At 39.8% G+C, this 17,057-nt stretch overlaps 1 protein-coding gene across 4 annotated transcripts in view; it reads right to left on the bottom strand.

Moving 5' to 3' along the window:
- Positions 1-671: 671 nt before the first annotated feature.
- LOC117981846 (amidophosphoribosyltransferase-like) overlaps positions 672-17,057 on the bottom strand; it is a 29,844-nt gene continuing 13,458 nt past the window's right edge. For 2 of the 4 annotated variants that reach the window (XM_034968064.2, XM_034968065.2), the window contains exons 4-14: positions 16,325-16,471; positions 15,126-15,249; positions 13,998-14,128; positions 12,989-13,107; positions 10,265-10,300; positions 8,724-8,813; positions 7,723-7,881; positions 6,303-6,430; positions 5,088-5,309; positions 3,839-3,959; positions 672-3,266 (exon numbers count right to left, since the gene is read on the bottom strand). In XM_034968064.2, the coding sequence (XP_034823955.1) occupies positions 3,112-3,266; positions 3,839-3,959; positions 5,088-5,309; positions 6,303-6,430; positions 7,723-7,881; positions 8,724-8,813; positions 10,265-10,300; positions 12,989-13,107; positions 13,998-14,128; positions 15,126-15,249; positions 16,325-16,471 (1,432 nt within the window). In that variant the 3' untranslated portion in view covers positions 672-3,111. The remainder of the gene's footprint in view (positions 3,267-3,838; positions 3,960-5,087; positions 5,310-6,302; positions 6,431-7,722; positions 7,882-8,723; positions 8,814-10,264; positions 10,301-12,988; positions 13,108-13,997; positions 14,129-15,125; positions 15,250-16,324; positions 16,472-17,057) is intronic. The other 2 variants (XR_011236715.1, XM_034968066.2) reach the window with 2 other exon arrangements.

The following is a 17,057-nucleotide window of genomic DNA, read 5'->3' as shown; positions in this document are numbered from 1 at the left end:
ACACCATCTCTAGTAGACCAGAATCTCTTGAAATAAAAATCCCAAGTTTAGCCACACCACCCCCATGTACATAGTACTCTGTGGTGAATATTTATCATCAACTAATAGACGTCCACTGCTGGACATAGGTCTCTTGTAGATCCAGCGGCTCCCTGCGACTCGTCTGATGTCGTCCGTCCACCTAGTGGGGGGTCTTGCAACTCTGCGTCTTCCGGTGCGAGGTCGCCATTCATGCACCTTGGGACCCCAACGTCTATCGGTCGTACGAAGTATGTACCCTGCCCATTGCCACTTCAGCTTCGCAACCCGTTGAGCTGTCGGTTACTCTAGTTCTCCTACGGATCTCCTCATTTCTGATTTGATCACGTAGAGAAACTCTAAGCATAACTCTCTCCATCGCCCGCTGAGTGACTCTGAGCTGTTGAATATTAATTATAACCACAGTGCACTACGTACACAGCATACTCACATAAGAGTGACAGAGTACAGCGCTGATAGCTCCGGAATCCCACTTCAATATTTTTCATGAGATTCTGCTAGCTAGTATAAATTCGTGTCTAGTTACCATCCTACAGGTAAAGAAATGCCGCCGAGCATTTCAACATGCCTGTACGATGCCCGATTTGTTTTCAAGTAATATCCAATATAATATATAAATAAAACCATAGAAAATCCCTTAAATAAAAGTTTATTTTATAATAATAGTATAAAAAAATATCTAAAACAACACATTGGAATGTACAATGTAAATACCCTACATTCTATTCAATATAATAACACATCAGATCTAAATCTACATATAAAGGCACAATAGGAAGGAACTTATTCGAGACAGTACATATAAGTCCAGGACCAGATCTAGCGCGCGGAAATTTTCTTCGGCGTTTTTTAAAACTTTAGTTTACACTGTTTTCGTTGTACCCGTTGGCACCCTTTGGGTCATCATCATGATCAGCCCATCGCCGGCTCACTACAGAGCACAGGTCTCCTCTCAGAGTGAGAAGGATTTTGGCCAGTCTACCACGCTGGGTAAGTGCGGATTGGCAGACTTCACACACCTTTGAGAACATTATGTAGAACTTTCAGGCATGCAGGTTTCCGCACGATGTTTTCCTTCACCATTAAAGCAAGTGATATTTAATAACTTAAAACGCACTTAACTCCGAAAAGTTAGAGGTGCGTGCCCGGGATCGAACCCCCGACCTGCGATTAGGAGGGGACGCCCTAACCACTAGGCTATCACAGCTATTTCACCCTTCTGGTACGGAACCTTAACAACTCCTAGTACGCAAGATCAACACAGAATTCGAGTAGCAATTCCGCAAAACTTATATCGAAAACCAGTCACACTCATGACCTTTTTCTATAAACACGCCACTCACACACACACACACACACATTGTAACAAGATTCGTTGGTAGACTATCGTACCGTAAAGTTGCTTAAAGTTTCGATTTGTAGTTTATCGCATGTTGTTGCTCCAGTGTAAAACAGTCTTTAATATTCATTCATTTCATACAGTTTCTTACGCGGATTGATGCCGAATTTCTCTAGATTTCTCCCTAAACTAAGAGTTAGAGTAGACCAGGCAGAAGATTCCCGCAAATAAATAAATCGACAGGCAATGTATGTTTTCCACCTGATTTGGGCTGACCTTATGGTCTATAGAAAGATAGTCAAGCATGAGTCGGTTTTGAGATAAGACAATTTTTCCATAGATCAATTACATTTTTTATTATAATTAATGTCAATATAATAAATCAAAATACTTTGAGCACCCTCTTAAATAAAGTACGTTTTTGAATAACTAGTTTTTTTTCGTGGGGCGGTTTTGTAATATGAACCTCTCATTTTGTAATATGAATCTTCAAAATCTTAAGAGTTAACATCTTTTTTTTACAACTGGCACTACATTTAAGATTCCATTTAATTTATTTATTTGTAATTCAATAATGTGCCAAAAGTATAAAATGTATAAAATTCAACAGTCGAAACCAGCACGACTCAATAGCACCTATTATGGACTAAGAGCCAGCGCGTGCCAGACCTTCGTTATTTTATAAAAGCTTGAAAGTTTTATGCGTATTGTCCCCAACACAGGATCCTTGGAACGATCAGCGACTATGAAGTTTGGATCATGGTGGCTTTGGGAGATAACAGGTAACAAAGGCGTAAAAAATCTTACGTCAGTGTCAAGTCTAATTTTTTTATATTTTCTTCGGAATATCATTAGAAAACACTTAACTTAGTTACTTGGCAACTTCCTGCCAGACGCCCAGAGAAACTTTCAGCTTTTATAAAATAACGAAAGTCTGGCACGCGCTGGCTCTTAGTCCATTAGATTGTACTCAAATCTCTAAAATTCTAAAAGTAGTTCTGTCCCTTTCAAAATATTTCCTGCGGAAAAGGATAGCACTACTATAAATCGGTTTATTAGAGATTTGCGTTCAAACAAATAGGCACCGATAAAAAAAAGTACACCTACAAAATACAAACTTATATATTATATTATATTCTATGATCAAAGTTCACTATAATAAAAAAAACCTAATATCTATATCTATAATAATGAAATATTAAAAATTGTACAGATTGATCGATGATTATAATCATTGCAATAAATGCCTTTTTTGGTCCCTAATAAGAATCAAATCGTAAAAAATGCAAAAATTGTCTGATTCAATTTTTTTTTAATTTTTTTTGAGGTTATACGACACAAACAATTCACTAAGTATGGTTTCACATAAAAGCGTATCTATATTTTGTTATAGTCAAAACAATAAACCCGTCAAAACTACTTTTAACCATAAAACACAATCAAAATTAGTTCTGCCAACAACGTTGGTCAAAAGTAGTTGTGACTGGTCACGCCCGCGCCGTCGCTGGGGGGGTCGCATAGTGTTTTAATGGATTGCCCGTGAAATGGTGAGTGGTCACCAGTCAATATTATCGAGTTGTAAACGCCACGCTGTCGTCAGAGGTCGCTTATCGTTGTACGGGGATGCTCGTGAAATGATGAGTGGTCACCAGTTAACATAATCAGGTGACCCCCAAAGCCGTCGTTGGGGGTCGCTTAACGTTGTACGTGGTTGCTCGTGAAATGGTCAGTGGTCACCAGTCCACGCCGTCGGGCAGACCCCCGGGGTAATCCCCCGTAAGGCACGCGGTACAGTGACCCCCCACACCGTCGCTGGGGGTCACTTTCATATTGTAATGGATTGCGCTCACTAGACCTTCCACGCTTAAATATTCGAGACTGTCTGCACCTGAAAGAAGAAAACATAATTTTGGTAAAGGCAATCAGGGCGCGATATCCAGGTTAAACTAAAAAATGGCACGTCTAAATCTGTTGCTATCCATTTCATAATGTTGCTTGCGGAAAAGGATAGCACTAGATTTAGACCTGTTAATTCAGTTCAGTTTAGAGATTGTGTACAAGAGAATCGGCCCCAATATGCCATTAATATTATTGTAAATTGAATACATATTTGAAAAGAACAACAGTCGAGTTTCTTGCTGGTCTTTTCGGTAGGAAAGGAATGACTTTCCTACCAGAATGCCGAATACAGTTGTATATTCTTATGACGATTCAAAAGAATTTGTAAAATTTTATTTGAATAAAAAATCTTTTTATTTCTGTGTATACCATAGACTTATTACACTGGTGTATACCTACTGACTGTGGCACTGTATTGTGATAGTATGGGGTGAGTCGTGGTGGAGGGACGCCCCGCACACCTGCACAGCCGTTTCCACCCCGATTTCCATGTCGACCTGTTGCGAACTATAGGTATGTGGTGACTGGTGTGTGCTAAAGTTCGCAATAAAAAGTACTTACCAACATGTTCGGCGAGCTTGTAAGCGTCCATTTTGTTGGCGATGAGTTCCTCTCGCGTGGGGATGTTGATGCCCATGTAGCACGGGTACTTGAGCGGCGGCGACGCTATCCTGATGTGGACCTGACAGACAACAAGTAAGTAAAAAGTAAGTAAAATCTCTACATAGTATAAAATAAAGTCGCTTCCCGCTGTCCGTATGTATGAACGCGCAACGGATTTTAATGCGGTTTTCACCAATAGATAGAGTGATCCAAGAGAAAGGTTTATAGGTATAATTTAATATTGGTTTGTGTTAATTTGTTGAAATATGGCGATATTTGAACAAAATGTCGGAAGAAATCAAGCTTCCATCGAAAATTAACAAATATTACGCGCAACAAAACGAGACGGAGGCGGCGGCGGTGGTCGCATTTATAATATTACTATGGAAGTGACACTACATAAGTATCTACATTGCCACGCATGCGAAGCCGGGGCGGGTCGCTAGTATTCTATAAAGAGGAGTGGAGGGATTGAAAGGTAGGTATACCTATTACCTATAGTAAACATGGTCATTTCTATTTCGTTTTATATATTAAGAGCATATTACTGGGAAGACACTACGGTTGCCAAATTCGTCTTCGTCATTCATTAAAAACTCGATCAAGTGCGAGTCGGACTCGCACACGAAGGGTTCCGTGCCATCGTACAAAAAATAACAGACGACAGACCGACAACGAAGTGATCCTATAAGGGTTCCTTTTTTCTTTTGAGCCCTAAAAATGCTGAAAACACAATTTTTAAAGTACTTAGTAGAGACTTATAATGTTGAGTTTTTCAAAATGGACGGCGTAAACATCGTTTCGAATTTTTAAAACGCTCCATTGAAAAATTGGGTGGGTTTTATTGTTATTGTTGTTGTTATCTGTGTGGTTTCTATTGTTTGAGGTTATAGGACTAGGTTGTGGTGTGCTAGGTTAGCTGGTTGGTCTGGGACCGGTGTGGGGATAGAGGAGCCGGTGTAGGTAGGGCTAGTTAGGCTTGACTAATCATAGGAGACGTTGTTGTCATGACTCATAAATGAGGGTTGCTATAGTTATTGTTGAGGGTAGTTTGTGTTGTCTCTCGTAGTGCGAGAATATTGTTAGTGCGCTCACGAAGGCTCGGTTACTTTAATATGTTGTAATCCTGACTTATCCAGTTAATCATCATCATCATCATCTTTATGAAGGCAGCAGCAGTCTTGCCTACAAATATATATAATCTCACCTCAGCCGCTCCCGCATCCCTCAATAGCTTGATAATAGGTCCAATAGTGTTCCCCCTCACGATGGAGTCGTCAATGAGAACTATTCTCTTCCCGCGCACGTTTTCCGAGAGCGCGCCGAACTTCTTCGCGACTCCCAACTGCCGTAACCTCGTGGACGGCTGTATAAACGTGCGGCCAACGTATCTGTTCTTGCAGAGAACTTCCATGAAGGGGATTCCTGACTGCACGGACAAAAAACGAAATAAATTAAAGATGTATTTCAAAGATTTTGCGGGGAAAAAACGCACGGAAATTAGCCGTAGTGCAAGCTAGCTCTAAGTTAGAGCGCACTTGCCTAGAATCATATATCTTTTCTAAATTGTATAAAAGGAAAAGGTGACTGACTGACTGACTGAATGATCTATCAAACTACTGGACGGATCGGGCCGAAATTGTGCATGCAGATAGCTATTATGACATCCGCTAAGGATTTTTTAAAATTCATAAAAAATCACAAATGAAATTAGTGCAGTCCACACGGACGAAGTCCCGGGGATAAGCTAGTCTAGATATATAAAAGGAAAAGGTGACTGACTGACTGAGCTATAAACGCACAGCTCAAACCAATGGACGGATCGGGCAGTTTCATTTGCAGATAGCAATTATGACATCCGCTAAGAAAAGATTTTTGAACATTCAACTTAGGGATAGTACAGTCCACGGACGAAGTCGCGGGTATAACCTAGTCCTGTATGTAGATTTCGTAAAACCTGCATCAATCATTATTACAATCTCAACTGTGATTGGCTGAATTTGTGCGATTCTTGTTGTAACAATGCATTGTAGCCAATAGTGAGCGAGCGTCAACCAATCAGAGGTGATTGCGATCGTGACATTGTAGCTGTCATTCTACTGCAATCGAACAGCTGTAATTTGTACGTACCTGGAAAAAGGACCCCGGATGGGTTCGAAACTAATCGGGCTAACGTCGACTAAAGGGAAAGGGTAAAGCCGGGTGTGAGATATGTAGAATGGAAATCACTCACGATAGTTTAAGAGTCCCCGCAGACCACAAACTTTTTATCGGGCGATACTTTGGTCGGTTTCTTAATCAGATGTAATGTTATAATTTGCGCACTTACATACATCTTCATACTGATTAAGAAACCGACCAAACTATCAGCCGATAAAAAGTTTGTGGTCTGCGGGGACTCTAAACGCTAGAATGTACGTACCTGTCTAGCATAACCGTGCGCAGCGGCGGTACCAGACTCAGGTACCGAGGAAACGATGTCTGCGTCGATGGGCGACTCGCGCGCCAACATGCGTCCGCACTGCAGGCGCGCAGAATACACCATTTGACCTGCGCAGCGAAAGCAAGTGTTGAGGCGAAGCTTCTCTTCTCATAGAATCTTCTTTCCGAACCATTGACAAAATCCATACTAATATTATAAATGCGAAAGTGTGTCTGTCTGTCTGTCTGCTAGCCTTTCACGGCCCATCCGTTCGACCGATTTTGACGAAATTTGGTACAGCGATAGCTTGCATCCCGGGGAAGGACATAGGCTACTTTTTATCCCGGAAAATCAAAGAGTTCTCACGGGATTTTAAAACCTAAATCCACGCGGACGAAGTCGCGGGCATCCTCTAGTACTTAATAGTACCTTTCTGGTGCATTGAAGGCTCACACCGTAAAGACGTTAAAATAATAGCGACTTTTGTTGCGACGCAATAAAGTGCAATTCCGCTCACACAACGCTACGATCTAAAGTTTAACGAATGCCTCTATTTCTATCGCGTCAACTTTTATATTTTACTAGCTGCCCCGGCGAACTTCGTTCCGCCTAACAGTCGATTCAATTTTTTTAAATTTTTCTCTTCGTAATAACCATCCTCGTACTTCAAGGAATATTATAAAAAAAGAATTAGCGAAATCGGTTCAGCTGTTCTCAAGATTTGCGACGAGCAACACATTTAGTGATTCATTTTTATATTATAGATAGAGATAGAGATATCTCTTTTAGGTGCCGTCTCCTCAGACGAGAGAATTGCAACGAGTCGTTTTACTACCGCCGGATAATCTACTCGCTACAGTACGCGGCAGAAAGTAATGTACATCGACCTTTTCGTCGAACGACATTTCGTCATTTCGGCTTTGTAGAGCGTTGTCTCTGTCACTCATACCTATATCACGATTTGTCTGTCTCAAGGACAGAGACAATGCTCTACGAATGTACTATCTTCTTCTAAAGGTCGATGTACATTACTTTCTGCCTCGTACTGTACAACGATAATCCCGCCAGCGTGTCTCGCGACTCGCACCGAAACGCCTCGTTCGCCGCGTGACGTGACTGCAACGCCTCGTTCCGAGACTCGACTGTATAATCGCGAGATGCGACGAGTCCATGACGTTATTTATACTCGTCCAGTCACCCGTATCGCCCTATGGAGATACTATCGCGTTTACCCATAGAGTTTGCATCGAATTTAGTCACGCATGCGAGACTATCGTCGCGATTTTCTCGTCCATGGAGATGACGCCTTATTCTCTCTTATGAGAGCGAAGGGGATCGGAGTCACCGACTGCTTACGCCGCTATAGTATAAGCACATATTATATATATATATCTGATCACGTCAAATAAGCTGATCTTACCTTCAAATAAGCTGTCCGCCCTCGCGAAGTACACATACTCGAAGATGCAGAAGGCCTGATGCTTGCCCGCCGGTCTGTCTACCACGTCCACTGTCCTGATGCCGTGTCGAGACATCTCCACTATTTCACCAGGTAACACTTCCCTTACATATCGAGCACCTACAACAAAGAATTACTTTCTGAACTTAAAACAAAATGAGATAACTCTCGTTACCTATTCGAGCAATGTGTACTTGAAATTGTAAGAAAAAGGTGAGAAAGTAAATACAGTACCTACGACAAGGCTATTTTGGCACTTGAATGACATTGACAGGGGGGCGTTAGCTGTAGAACAAAGGCTAGACTATTCAAACAAGAACAAAGGGGACACTTGACGGCAAACGTTAGTTCCGATTTTCGCCACGCGCCAAGAGAGCCTTGTCACAGTCATTATTCCGAGCTTGTCGCACTGTAGAACGTTTATTTCTTAAATTGTGTCACACATCACATAATATGACACAGCATAACACACATAACACACATAACACAGCGCCGGGATAACCAACTCTTAGGTACAACCTAACAGTTGGTTATCCCTGCGCTTCCTCCACTTGAGCATTAAAGTCAACATGCCTAACAGAGGAAGCGCCGCAATAAACTGTGCCATGGGTGGCACAACCCGAAAAAGCTTCCAGCTCAGCATAATGCTGTATGCTACCAACGTAACCTACATAATACTACCAATAATATTTAACAATAATAATTTAAAGGGTTGTACGTCAAGTTCGACCAGTTGACCGTAAATTTCTTCCTTGACTTGAAAGAGATGAAAGGCAAAGACAGCATGGCATCAAAATTTGGCTTAAAAATGTGTAAATCAAAGGCATTCTATATTTTTTCTGATTGTATCCTGATCGAACTCAGCTTTCGGGAATGGTAAAATTTCTTAAATAAAAGATCACGTTAAAGGCGATTTACTTGATTTAACTAAAGAACTCATAAAAACTTGAATTATGACATACCAATAGAAAGGAACCCGCAAGATTCCGACGACACCACCCATCCTTCAGCCTTATCGTCTACTCCGTTCTTTGCACAGCCGTTCATTAGAACTAAAAGAATTTAATCAAAATAAGTCCAGACTCCCGACCAAAACAATTTAAAGCAAAGTCGTAATTACAAAAAGGGAAAATATTACGGTAATTAATTGATCCTCTACACATCTAAGTTGATAAACACGACTGCCAAAAAAGATTTAAAAGTATAAAAAAATGCCGCCGTCGCGCGCCGCCATATTGAATTTTTTTCAAAAAATATATACCCAGTTTCACTCGGCATGAAGTAAGGATTCTAACGATAGCCCTTACATCCAAATCTGTTCAGGCATTTAATGGTTAAGATGGAATAAATAAACACGTACATACATGAGCCCTGAAAACAATACACTCTTTTTTGGACAGTCGTGTAATAATACACACTTTTTAAGGCTAGAAAGTTCTATTATGATTACCTTATTTGAAGTGAGTATGTCCCATATCAATGCATCATACAAAGTGGCGATGATAATATCAAATTCATTTAAGTATTTTAATTCTGTAGGGCGATTGTCTAAAACCTGCATTAATCATTATTACAATCTCAATTGTTCTGATTGGCTGAATTTGTGCGATTCTTGTTGCAACAATGCATTGTGGCCAATAGTGAGCGAGCATTAACCAATCAGAGATGATTGCGATCGTGACATTGTAGCTGTCAAACAACCGCGGTAGGGCCACTGATAAATGTGATTACCATTGATTACTGATGATGATGACAGATGTCCTGAAGTTACAATGCTTAATGCCCTAGATGTCAAAGAATCATAATCCCAGGCATGCATTTATGAGTATTAGATAATATATAGATAATAAGGATAGTAAGGTAGGTAAATATTTTTCCTGCAACCGAGGATAATGAGCAACTACTAATTTCCTTGCCGGCTCTTCTCAGTAGAATCTATAATATTCCAAACCGTTGGTAGAGACGTAGCATAAGACACACTAGTTGCCCTACACGAAATAAATAATTTTTATCGATCCGTACCTCAAAAGGAAAAAGGAACCCTTATAGGATCACTTCGATATCTGTCTTTCTGTCTGTCTATCGTGTCTGTCAAGAAACCTACAGGGTACTTCCCGTTGACCTAGAATCATGAAATTTGGCAGGTAGGTAGCTCATGTAGCAGACGTAAGGGGAAAAATCTGAAAACCGTGAATTTGTGGTTACATCACAGAAAAAAAAATTAAAATGTGTTCATAACAAATAATTAGTATTTTCAACTTTTAAGGCAAGATTACTATACCAAGTACAATATCATATGAAAGGGTTTTACCTGTACATTCAAAAACAGTTTTTTATTTATTTTTATGAATAATAATTTTTGATTTACCGTGTAAAATGACGAAAAAATACGACTGTAGTACGGGACCCTTGGTCCGCGAGTTTCGACTCGCAATTGGCCCGTTTTTTTTGTAGTATGGTATGAAATGATGTAAATTAAAATAAAATGATGGATCATGCATACCCGCCGCATGCTTCGATGATGACTGTTTGTAGACATCTGGAAGAGTACACATTTCATGGTGAATGATTACTTCATATCTCCTCACTTTTATGAGGAGATATGATAACAAAAATGTACATGCACTTATGGTTATGGCCGTATACAGATAGTGACCACATGCTGACCATAATATGCAACGAATATCGGTTAAATGATATAACATATTCTATTATATATAACATTTTGGCATAGAATATATGCAACGGAGCAACGGATTGACCTGATATATTGCATGGGTGTAGTTAAAGACCTGGAGAGTGGCATAGGCTACTTTTTATCCCGGAAAACCAAAGAGTTACCAGTTACCACGGGATTGTTAAAAACCTAAATTCACGCGGACGAAGTCGCGGGCGTCAGCTAGTCCAAAATATATTAAGATCTAGCAAACATTAATTCGTTGTTTAATTAGTAATTTAAATAAACTAAGTACCTGACTAGGTAGGATTAATGGGGTGATCAGATTTCGTTCTAGACTTAGAACGAAATCTGATCACCCCAATGTAAAGCGCGAAGCTAAAAGCTCGCGAGGAGGTCCTGAATGAAGCGAACCTACGAAGCTGAGTGGAGCGAAGGGAGGCGGTGGCTAGCGAAGCCAGCCGGTGAGATTCGTGGTGAAACGAAGATAGAGTGAGGTACTCTCAATGAAGGGACGACAGAGCGAGTCGTCTAGTATGCCTACGGCCTACCTCATTTAAAGAACTGGGTACCCTTGGGCCCCGCTAACGAATGGATCAATCAATCTCTTATGCCTTAGTTTAGTAAATGAATTAAAAATCATAAAAAATATTGATATTATCTATTTAGCCGTCATAAAATATTTACTTAATTTGAAGTTGTTACAGCTTGTAGTAAATATTTTTAACAGTTCAAAATAAAAATTGTTAGATTATAAACAATTTTTAAGCATTTATCCGTTTAGGCAGGGATTTCGAATTTTTTGGTACTAAAATAAGATACATTTCTGATAAAATACAAGCTGAAAAAAATACTACGACTTCAAGACGTGTTATCCGCACATACTTCCTAATACTACGCTTCCTTGTAGGCTATCGCTAACAAGTCGGTGACCTATACCTATCATAATAATATGTCCATCATGACATTGTATATATTTATCTTCCAACATAATATTCTAGATAAATATACGGTAGCAAACACAATAACAAAAGTTCAATCTTCTTAATGACTAGCTATAAAAAATATCTTAATGTTTCGTTCAATGACACTAAAATATAGTGTTCTTACGTAAAGCATTTGTATTGAGTTATACATATAGATAAGTTCATAAAGTACTATTATTTATGTCCATAATAAAGTAAGTAATAAAGTGCGTAAATATACCTACTTAGTAGTGAGAAAAAACTAGGTGATGATTTTATATAAATAAGTATATCGATATTCATCTTTGCATATACTGTCCCAAATAAAATAAAATAAATCCATACTAATATTTGTCTGTCTTTCTGTGCTTTTCACGGCCCATCCGTTCAACCGATTTTGACGAAATTTGGTACAGTGATAGCTTGCATACCGGAGAAGGACATAGGGCTATTTATCCCGGAAAACCAAAGAGTTCCCACGGGATTTCAGAAATCTAACTCCACGCGGACGAATTCGCGGGCATCATCTAGTATTTACTATATCTTTACTATTTACTATATCTTTGCATATAAGTCGAATGAGCAACGCTCCGTAAATAATTTTTGGAAATGGCCCATGCCCATTATAGTTTAGTTTTCTTTGGTTTGCTTAACGATAACTAAATCGCAGGAAGCTTCTCGAAGAAACGCGTAACCGATGCGATTTGTCCGGCGCTTTAGACTTGGAGTAAGGTTTTTTCACTCGTACAGTGCGACAAGGCTATGTAAGGTGAATCAATACTTATATAAGCTGGCGAAAATCGGAAAAACGTTGCCGTCAAGAGTCCTCTTTGTTCTTGTTTGAACATTCTTAGCCTTTGTTCTCTAACAGCGCCCCCCTGTCAATGTCATTGAAGTGCCAAGGGAGCCTTGTCGCACTGTATCATGATTTCATTGTCAATTCGCGGCAATATGGTCGTGTAGGACGCGTATAGGGCGCCTCTTACGCATTTCTGCGAGAAGCTACTTGAGTACCTTTTAAGTAAAGTAAGGAAATAAAGTATAGTGCATTCAAAATAGACTGGCGTGTTTCCACTTGAGACCGTCATTAGCAATAACAATAGGATTACATTCGACATGCCACGTAAACAATAGGGGTAATAAACCAAACACTCATAGAGCCCATTCATTTTTAAAGGAGCCGGTTCAACCCTATAGTATTGATACTTTTGAATTCACCCGCCACGAATTAATCCTATTGTTATTGAGGGTCTCAAGTGAAATCACGCCAGTTAATATTAAATGCACTATACAATAACTGTTAGTATTAGGATGGGGTGATATCTAGTGAAAAAATATTGAATCTAGTTAGTAAACGAGTTTTTGTATGAAGTATGTATCGAGTGATGGGCATACATATATGTATGTAAATTAAATTGACGGTCTCAAGTGGAATTACGCCAGTTAATATTAAATGCAGTATACAATAACTGTAAGTATTTGGATGGGGTGATATCTAATGAAAAAATATTGAATCTAGTAAACGAGTTTTTGTATGAAGTATGTATGGTGGTGGGCATACATATAAATAAATTGGTGCACTTACATGATGAGCCCAGCGGCAGTATCTTGCCGAGGCAGAGCGGTCGGTTGCCGTACGGGTCCCGCACGGCGTATATCTTGTCCTTTAACATTATCACTAGCGAGTAACTCAGAGGAGCCAGCCTGCAAACGGTTAGAATAGAATATAATAGAATACTGGCACCGATTCCGTTGTCTTTCTCTAAACTAGGGCATCTGCATCCTTTTTTTTTTAACAATGCTAAAAAGGGACAGAACATGAACTTTACATTTAAAGACTCTAAATTTTAGTGCACGCTACAAATTTAAACAGTAGGCTCGCGACTGTGCGCTAAAATCACGGGTTTTACCATCTAAAAATTAAATTTAAAACTGTCAAACTGCGTCTGTCCTATTCATAATACATTAGTGAGAAGAGGATGCGAATACTCTAAAATTAGGTTGTGCTCAGAATCAGTACCACTAATAGAATAGAATAGAATATATTTTTATTCAAGTAAACTTTTACTTACTACTGGTTCGGAATGCCGTTCCTACCGAGAAGAACCAGCAAGAAACTCGGCGGTTGCTCTTTTTGAGTTTTCAATTTACAATGTTAAGACACATTTTGTATATGTGTGTACACTGATTGTTATTTTATGCGAATGAGTTGCTTAACAGCTAAATGATAGTTCTAATAAGTTTAAGTGATTTTGTAATGTGGTGATACTAAAAAAGAATACTTTGTGAGTTTGTAGTGGGCTCTTCTCAGACCTGGGCGCGTTTGGAACCCTTGTAGCTTTAGTTAAAATTATCACCACTATATCATATTATAAATACAACAACCGACCATCAAAAAGTGTAATTTATTTTGAATAAATATTTTGATTTTGACTTTGACTATGCAACGATCAATGTTCGTTCTATAAATCTCAACCTATGAGTACGTTTGACGACCTCCCTGGCGCAGCGATGAACGCTGTGGTCTTATAGAGGTCTTTATGTTACTTATTCATGGACATAAATAAGTAAAATGAAAGTAGGTATTTGGGTACCTCATGAGGTGATTAATCCTAGCGGGCCAATCGGGTCCATTGGTCTCTCCCTCGGGCGGATTGAGACATAGCGCCTGTGTGATCAGCTCCGAGTCCGAATGGGTCGAGAGACCTACACCTCGTCCCAAAACCTAGAACAAAGAAAATGTAATTGACGTTGTATTCTACTATCTACTTCCTACCGCAAGGCATCGTCAAGATCTGAACGCATACGTATAACTGTCGAAATTCCACAGACGCATATGAAGTTATTTGCGTCCTCGTTTTTAAATCGAACCGCTAGGATATGGAACGCTCCCAGTTTCCCCTCCAATTTCAATGTGTACCTTCAAGTCAAGAGTGAATAGGCATCTTCTAGATAAGCGCGCTTCCGCTTTACATTGAACACTAAGATACTATAAATGGTCCACAAAGACAGAGAACTCATGCCCACTATCATGCGAAGGAAGCTCGCTTTCTTTGGAAATTTACAAAGGGGAGCCCGATTCTCATTTCCAAGATTAGTTTTGGAAGGAAGAATTAAAGGCAAAAGGGCTCCAGGTCGCCAAAGACGCAAATGGTTGGGCGATATAAGGGGGTGGACAGGGCTTAGTTACCCAAAGTTAAAAGAGGCGGCTTTAAATAGAGAAGCTTTTCGAGTGATGACCTCCAAACTTCGTTTCGGAGATGATGATGATGAGACAAGCGTGGTAGTTAAAAGTGGAATTGTATCACGTGAGGATTAGCGTAACATTGAAGCGGTCAATATTTTGTATTTATTTATTTTTCTAATTTTAATAGTTTCGTAATTTACGCAGTATCCTAAAATTTCAAGGTTGCCTTTCAAGGTGGTTAAAGTCTCTTATATTTTCACATGTTCCTAAATGTTAAAGGTCTCTTTAAAGGACGGGAACGGGAAAGAAAATTTTCCTGTTATTCATAGTTCCTGTCCATACTCAATGACAGATTTACGAATTGTTAACATTAACTTGAAAAATTACACTAGGGCTTCGGAAAAGCCCAATCTTAATCCAATAAACTTTCAACCAAAAACTGTTTGGTTTATAATACCCTGCGTATCAAAACAAATCAGTGAGAAACACGAAGGCCGCTCTTTACAATAATTCCAATAGAACAATATTCTCTTACCATCTTTCGTAGGCTACTGCAGTTGACCAGCTCTCCGTTGTGTGCGACTGCTAAGGCGCCGTGTGCCGTGTGGACTACGAACGGCTGGCAGTTCACCTCTTCTGATGCTGCCGACGTTGAATACCTGCACAAGGAATTCCATATTAAATTCAACATTAACCAACTTGTTCCCTGGGAACGGGGACGGGCGCTAATGTGGGACGCAACTTGCGTTGACACATTTGCCCCGTGTCATATCAGGGAGACAGCATCAAGACCGGGAGCCGCAGCAGAAACAGCTGAAAACGGCAAGCGGCGCAAATGCCTCTCTTGTCGAGTTACATTTTTGTTCCGTTTGCCGTGGAGACCCTGGGGCCATAGAGTCTTAGTGCAAAAAATTCTACGAGACATTTCACCCCGATTAATAGCCTCATTTTTTGCGCAACGGACTAGCCTGGCTGACCAGCGCGGAAATGCAGCCAGTATTCTTGACACCATTCCACGCGAGCATGATTTGTATAGTAATTAGATAAGGCTAGCTTTAACTTTTATTGTAATATTTTCATTAAAAAAAGTAAAAAAAAAACTTCAACAGCTACAAATGTCCTCCCGACCGAATATCAGCCATGGCGGCCTATCTCCATAGAGATTAGCCAAATGCGCGCGAGATATTATAGTGCATAAGTGTGTGCGCAAGCACAGGTGCACTTTGTATTCACTCACTCTCATAGCCCGATGGGACGGAAATCCGTTTTTTAGAGTTCCGTACCTCAAAATTGTCTGTCTGTCTGTCTGTCTGTTTGTATGTCTGTCTGTCGGTCTGTCAAGAAACCTACAGGGTACTTCCCGTTGACCTAGAATCATGAAATTTGGCAGGTAGGTAGGTCTTATAGCAGACATTAGGGGAAAAATCTGAAAACCGTGAATTTGTGGTTACATCACACAAAAAAATTTGATTGTGATCATAAACTGATAATTAGTATTTTCAATTTTCGTTGTAAGATAACTAAAAGTGGAGTGTCATATGAAATGGCTTCACCTGTGCATTCTAAAACAGATTTTTATTAATTTTTATGCATCATAGTTTTTGAATATCGTGCAAAATGTCGAAAAAATACGACTGTAGTACGGAATCCTCGTTGCGCGAGCCTGACTCGCACTTGGCCGGTTTTTTTATTATTCAGATACAAGTTACCCCTTGACTGCAATTCGCTACTAACCTCGTGTGGCCAATCCCCAGGTTTCCCTTCAGCTTCTTCATGGCCTCATCGTTGAATATATTGTTGATGAGGCCCATGCCCTTGTGTGTGTTGAATGTACGTGCGCTTCTGCCCTCTGACGTCACTATACCTGCTGATTCTTGCCCTCTGAAATAAAATAAGTTAAGGTAAATAGCCTGCCTGAAATACTTTCCTGTGTTCTAATGATTTTAGGCTTATTTTTAGGGTTCCGTACCTCAAAAGGAAAAACGGAACCCTTATAGGATCACTTTGTTGTCTGTCTGTCTGTCAAGAAACCTACAGGGTACTTCCCGTTGACCTAGAATCATGAAATTTGGCAGGTAGGTAGATCTTATAGCTGACATTTGGGGCATAAATCTGAACACCGTGAATTTAGGGTTAGATCACACAAAAAAAAAATTGTGGTCATGAACTAATAATTAGATTTTCAACTTTCAAAGTGAGTGACTATATTAAATGGGGTATCATATAAAAGGTGGCTTCACCTTTACATTCTAAAACAGATTTTTATTGATTTTATACATCATAGTTTTTGAATTATCGTGCAAAATATCGAAAAAATACGACTGTAGTACGGAACCCTCATTGCGCGAGCCTGACTCGCACTTGGCCGGTTTTTTTTCTAACTGACCGGACGGACGGACTCAACGCACACGGTGAACTACAAGTAGCATTTGTTTAAACAAGCTCTCGAGCGTTTAACGTGGGCAAA

Source organism: Maniola hyperantus, chromosome 4 (genome assembly GCF_902806685.2).
Source record: "Maniola hyperantus chromosome 4, iAphHyp1.2, whole genome shotgun sequence".
NCBI lineage: Eukaryota > Metazoa > Arthropoda > Insecta > Lepidoptera > Nymphalidae > Maniola > Maniola hyperantus.
Note: the sequence above shows the minus strand (reverse complement) of the source record. Positions and strands in the feature narration are given on the sequence as shown.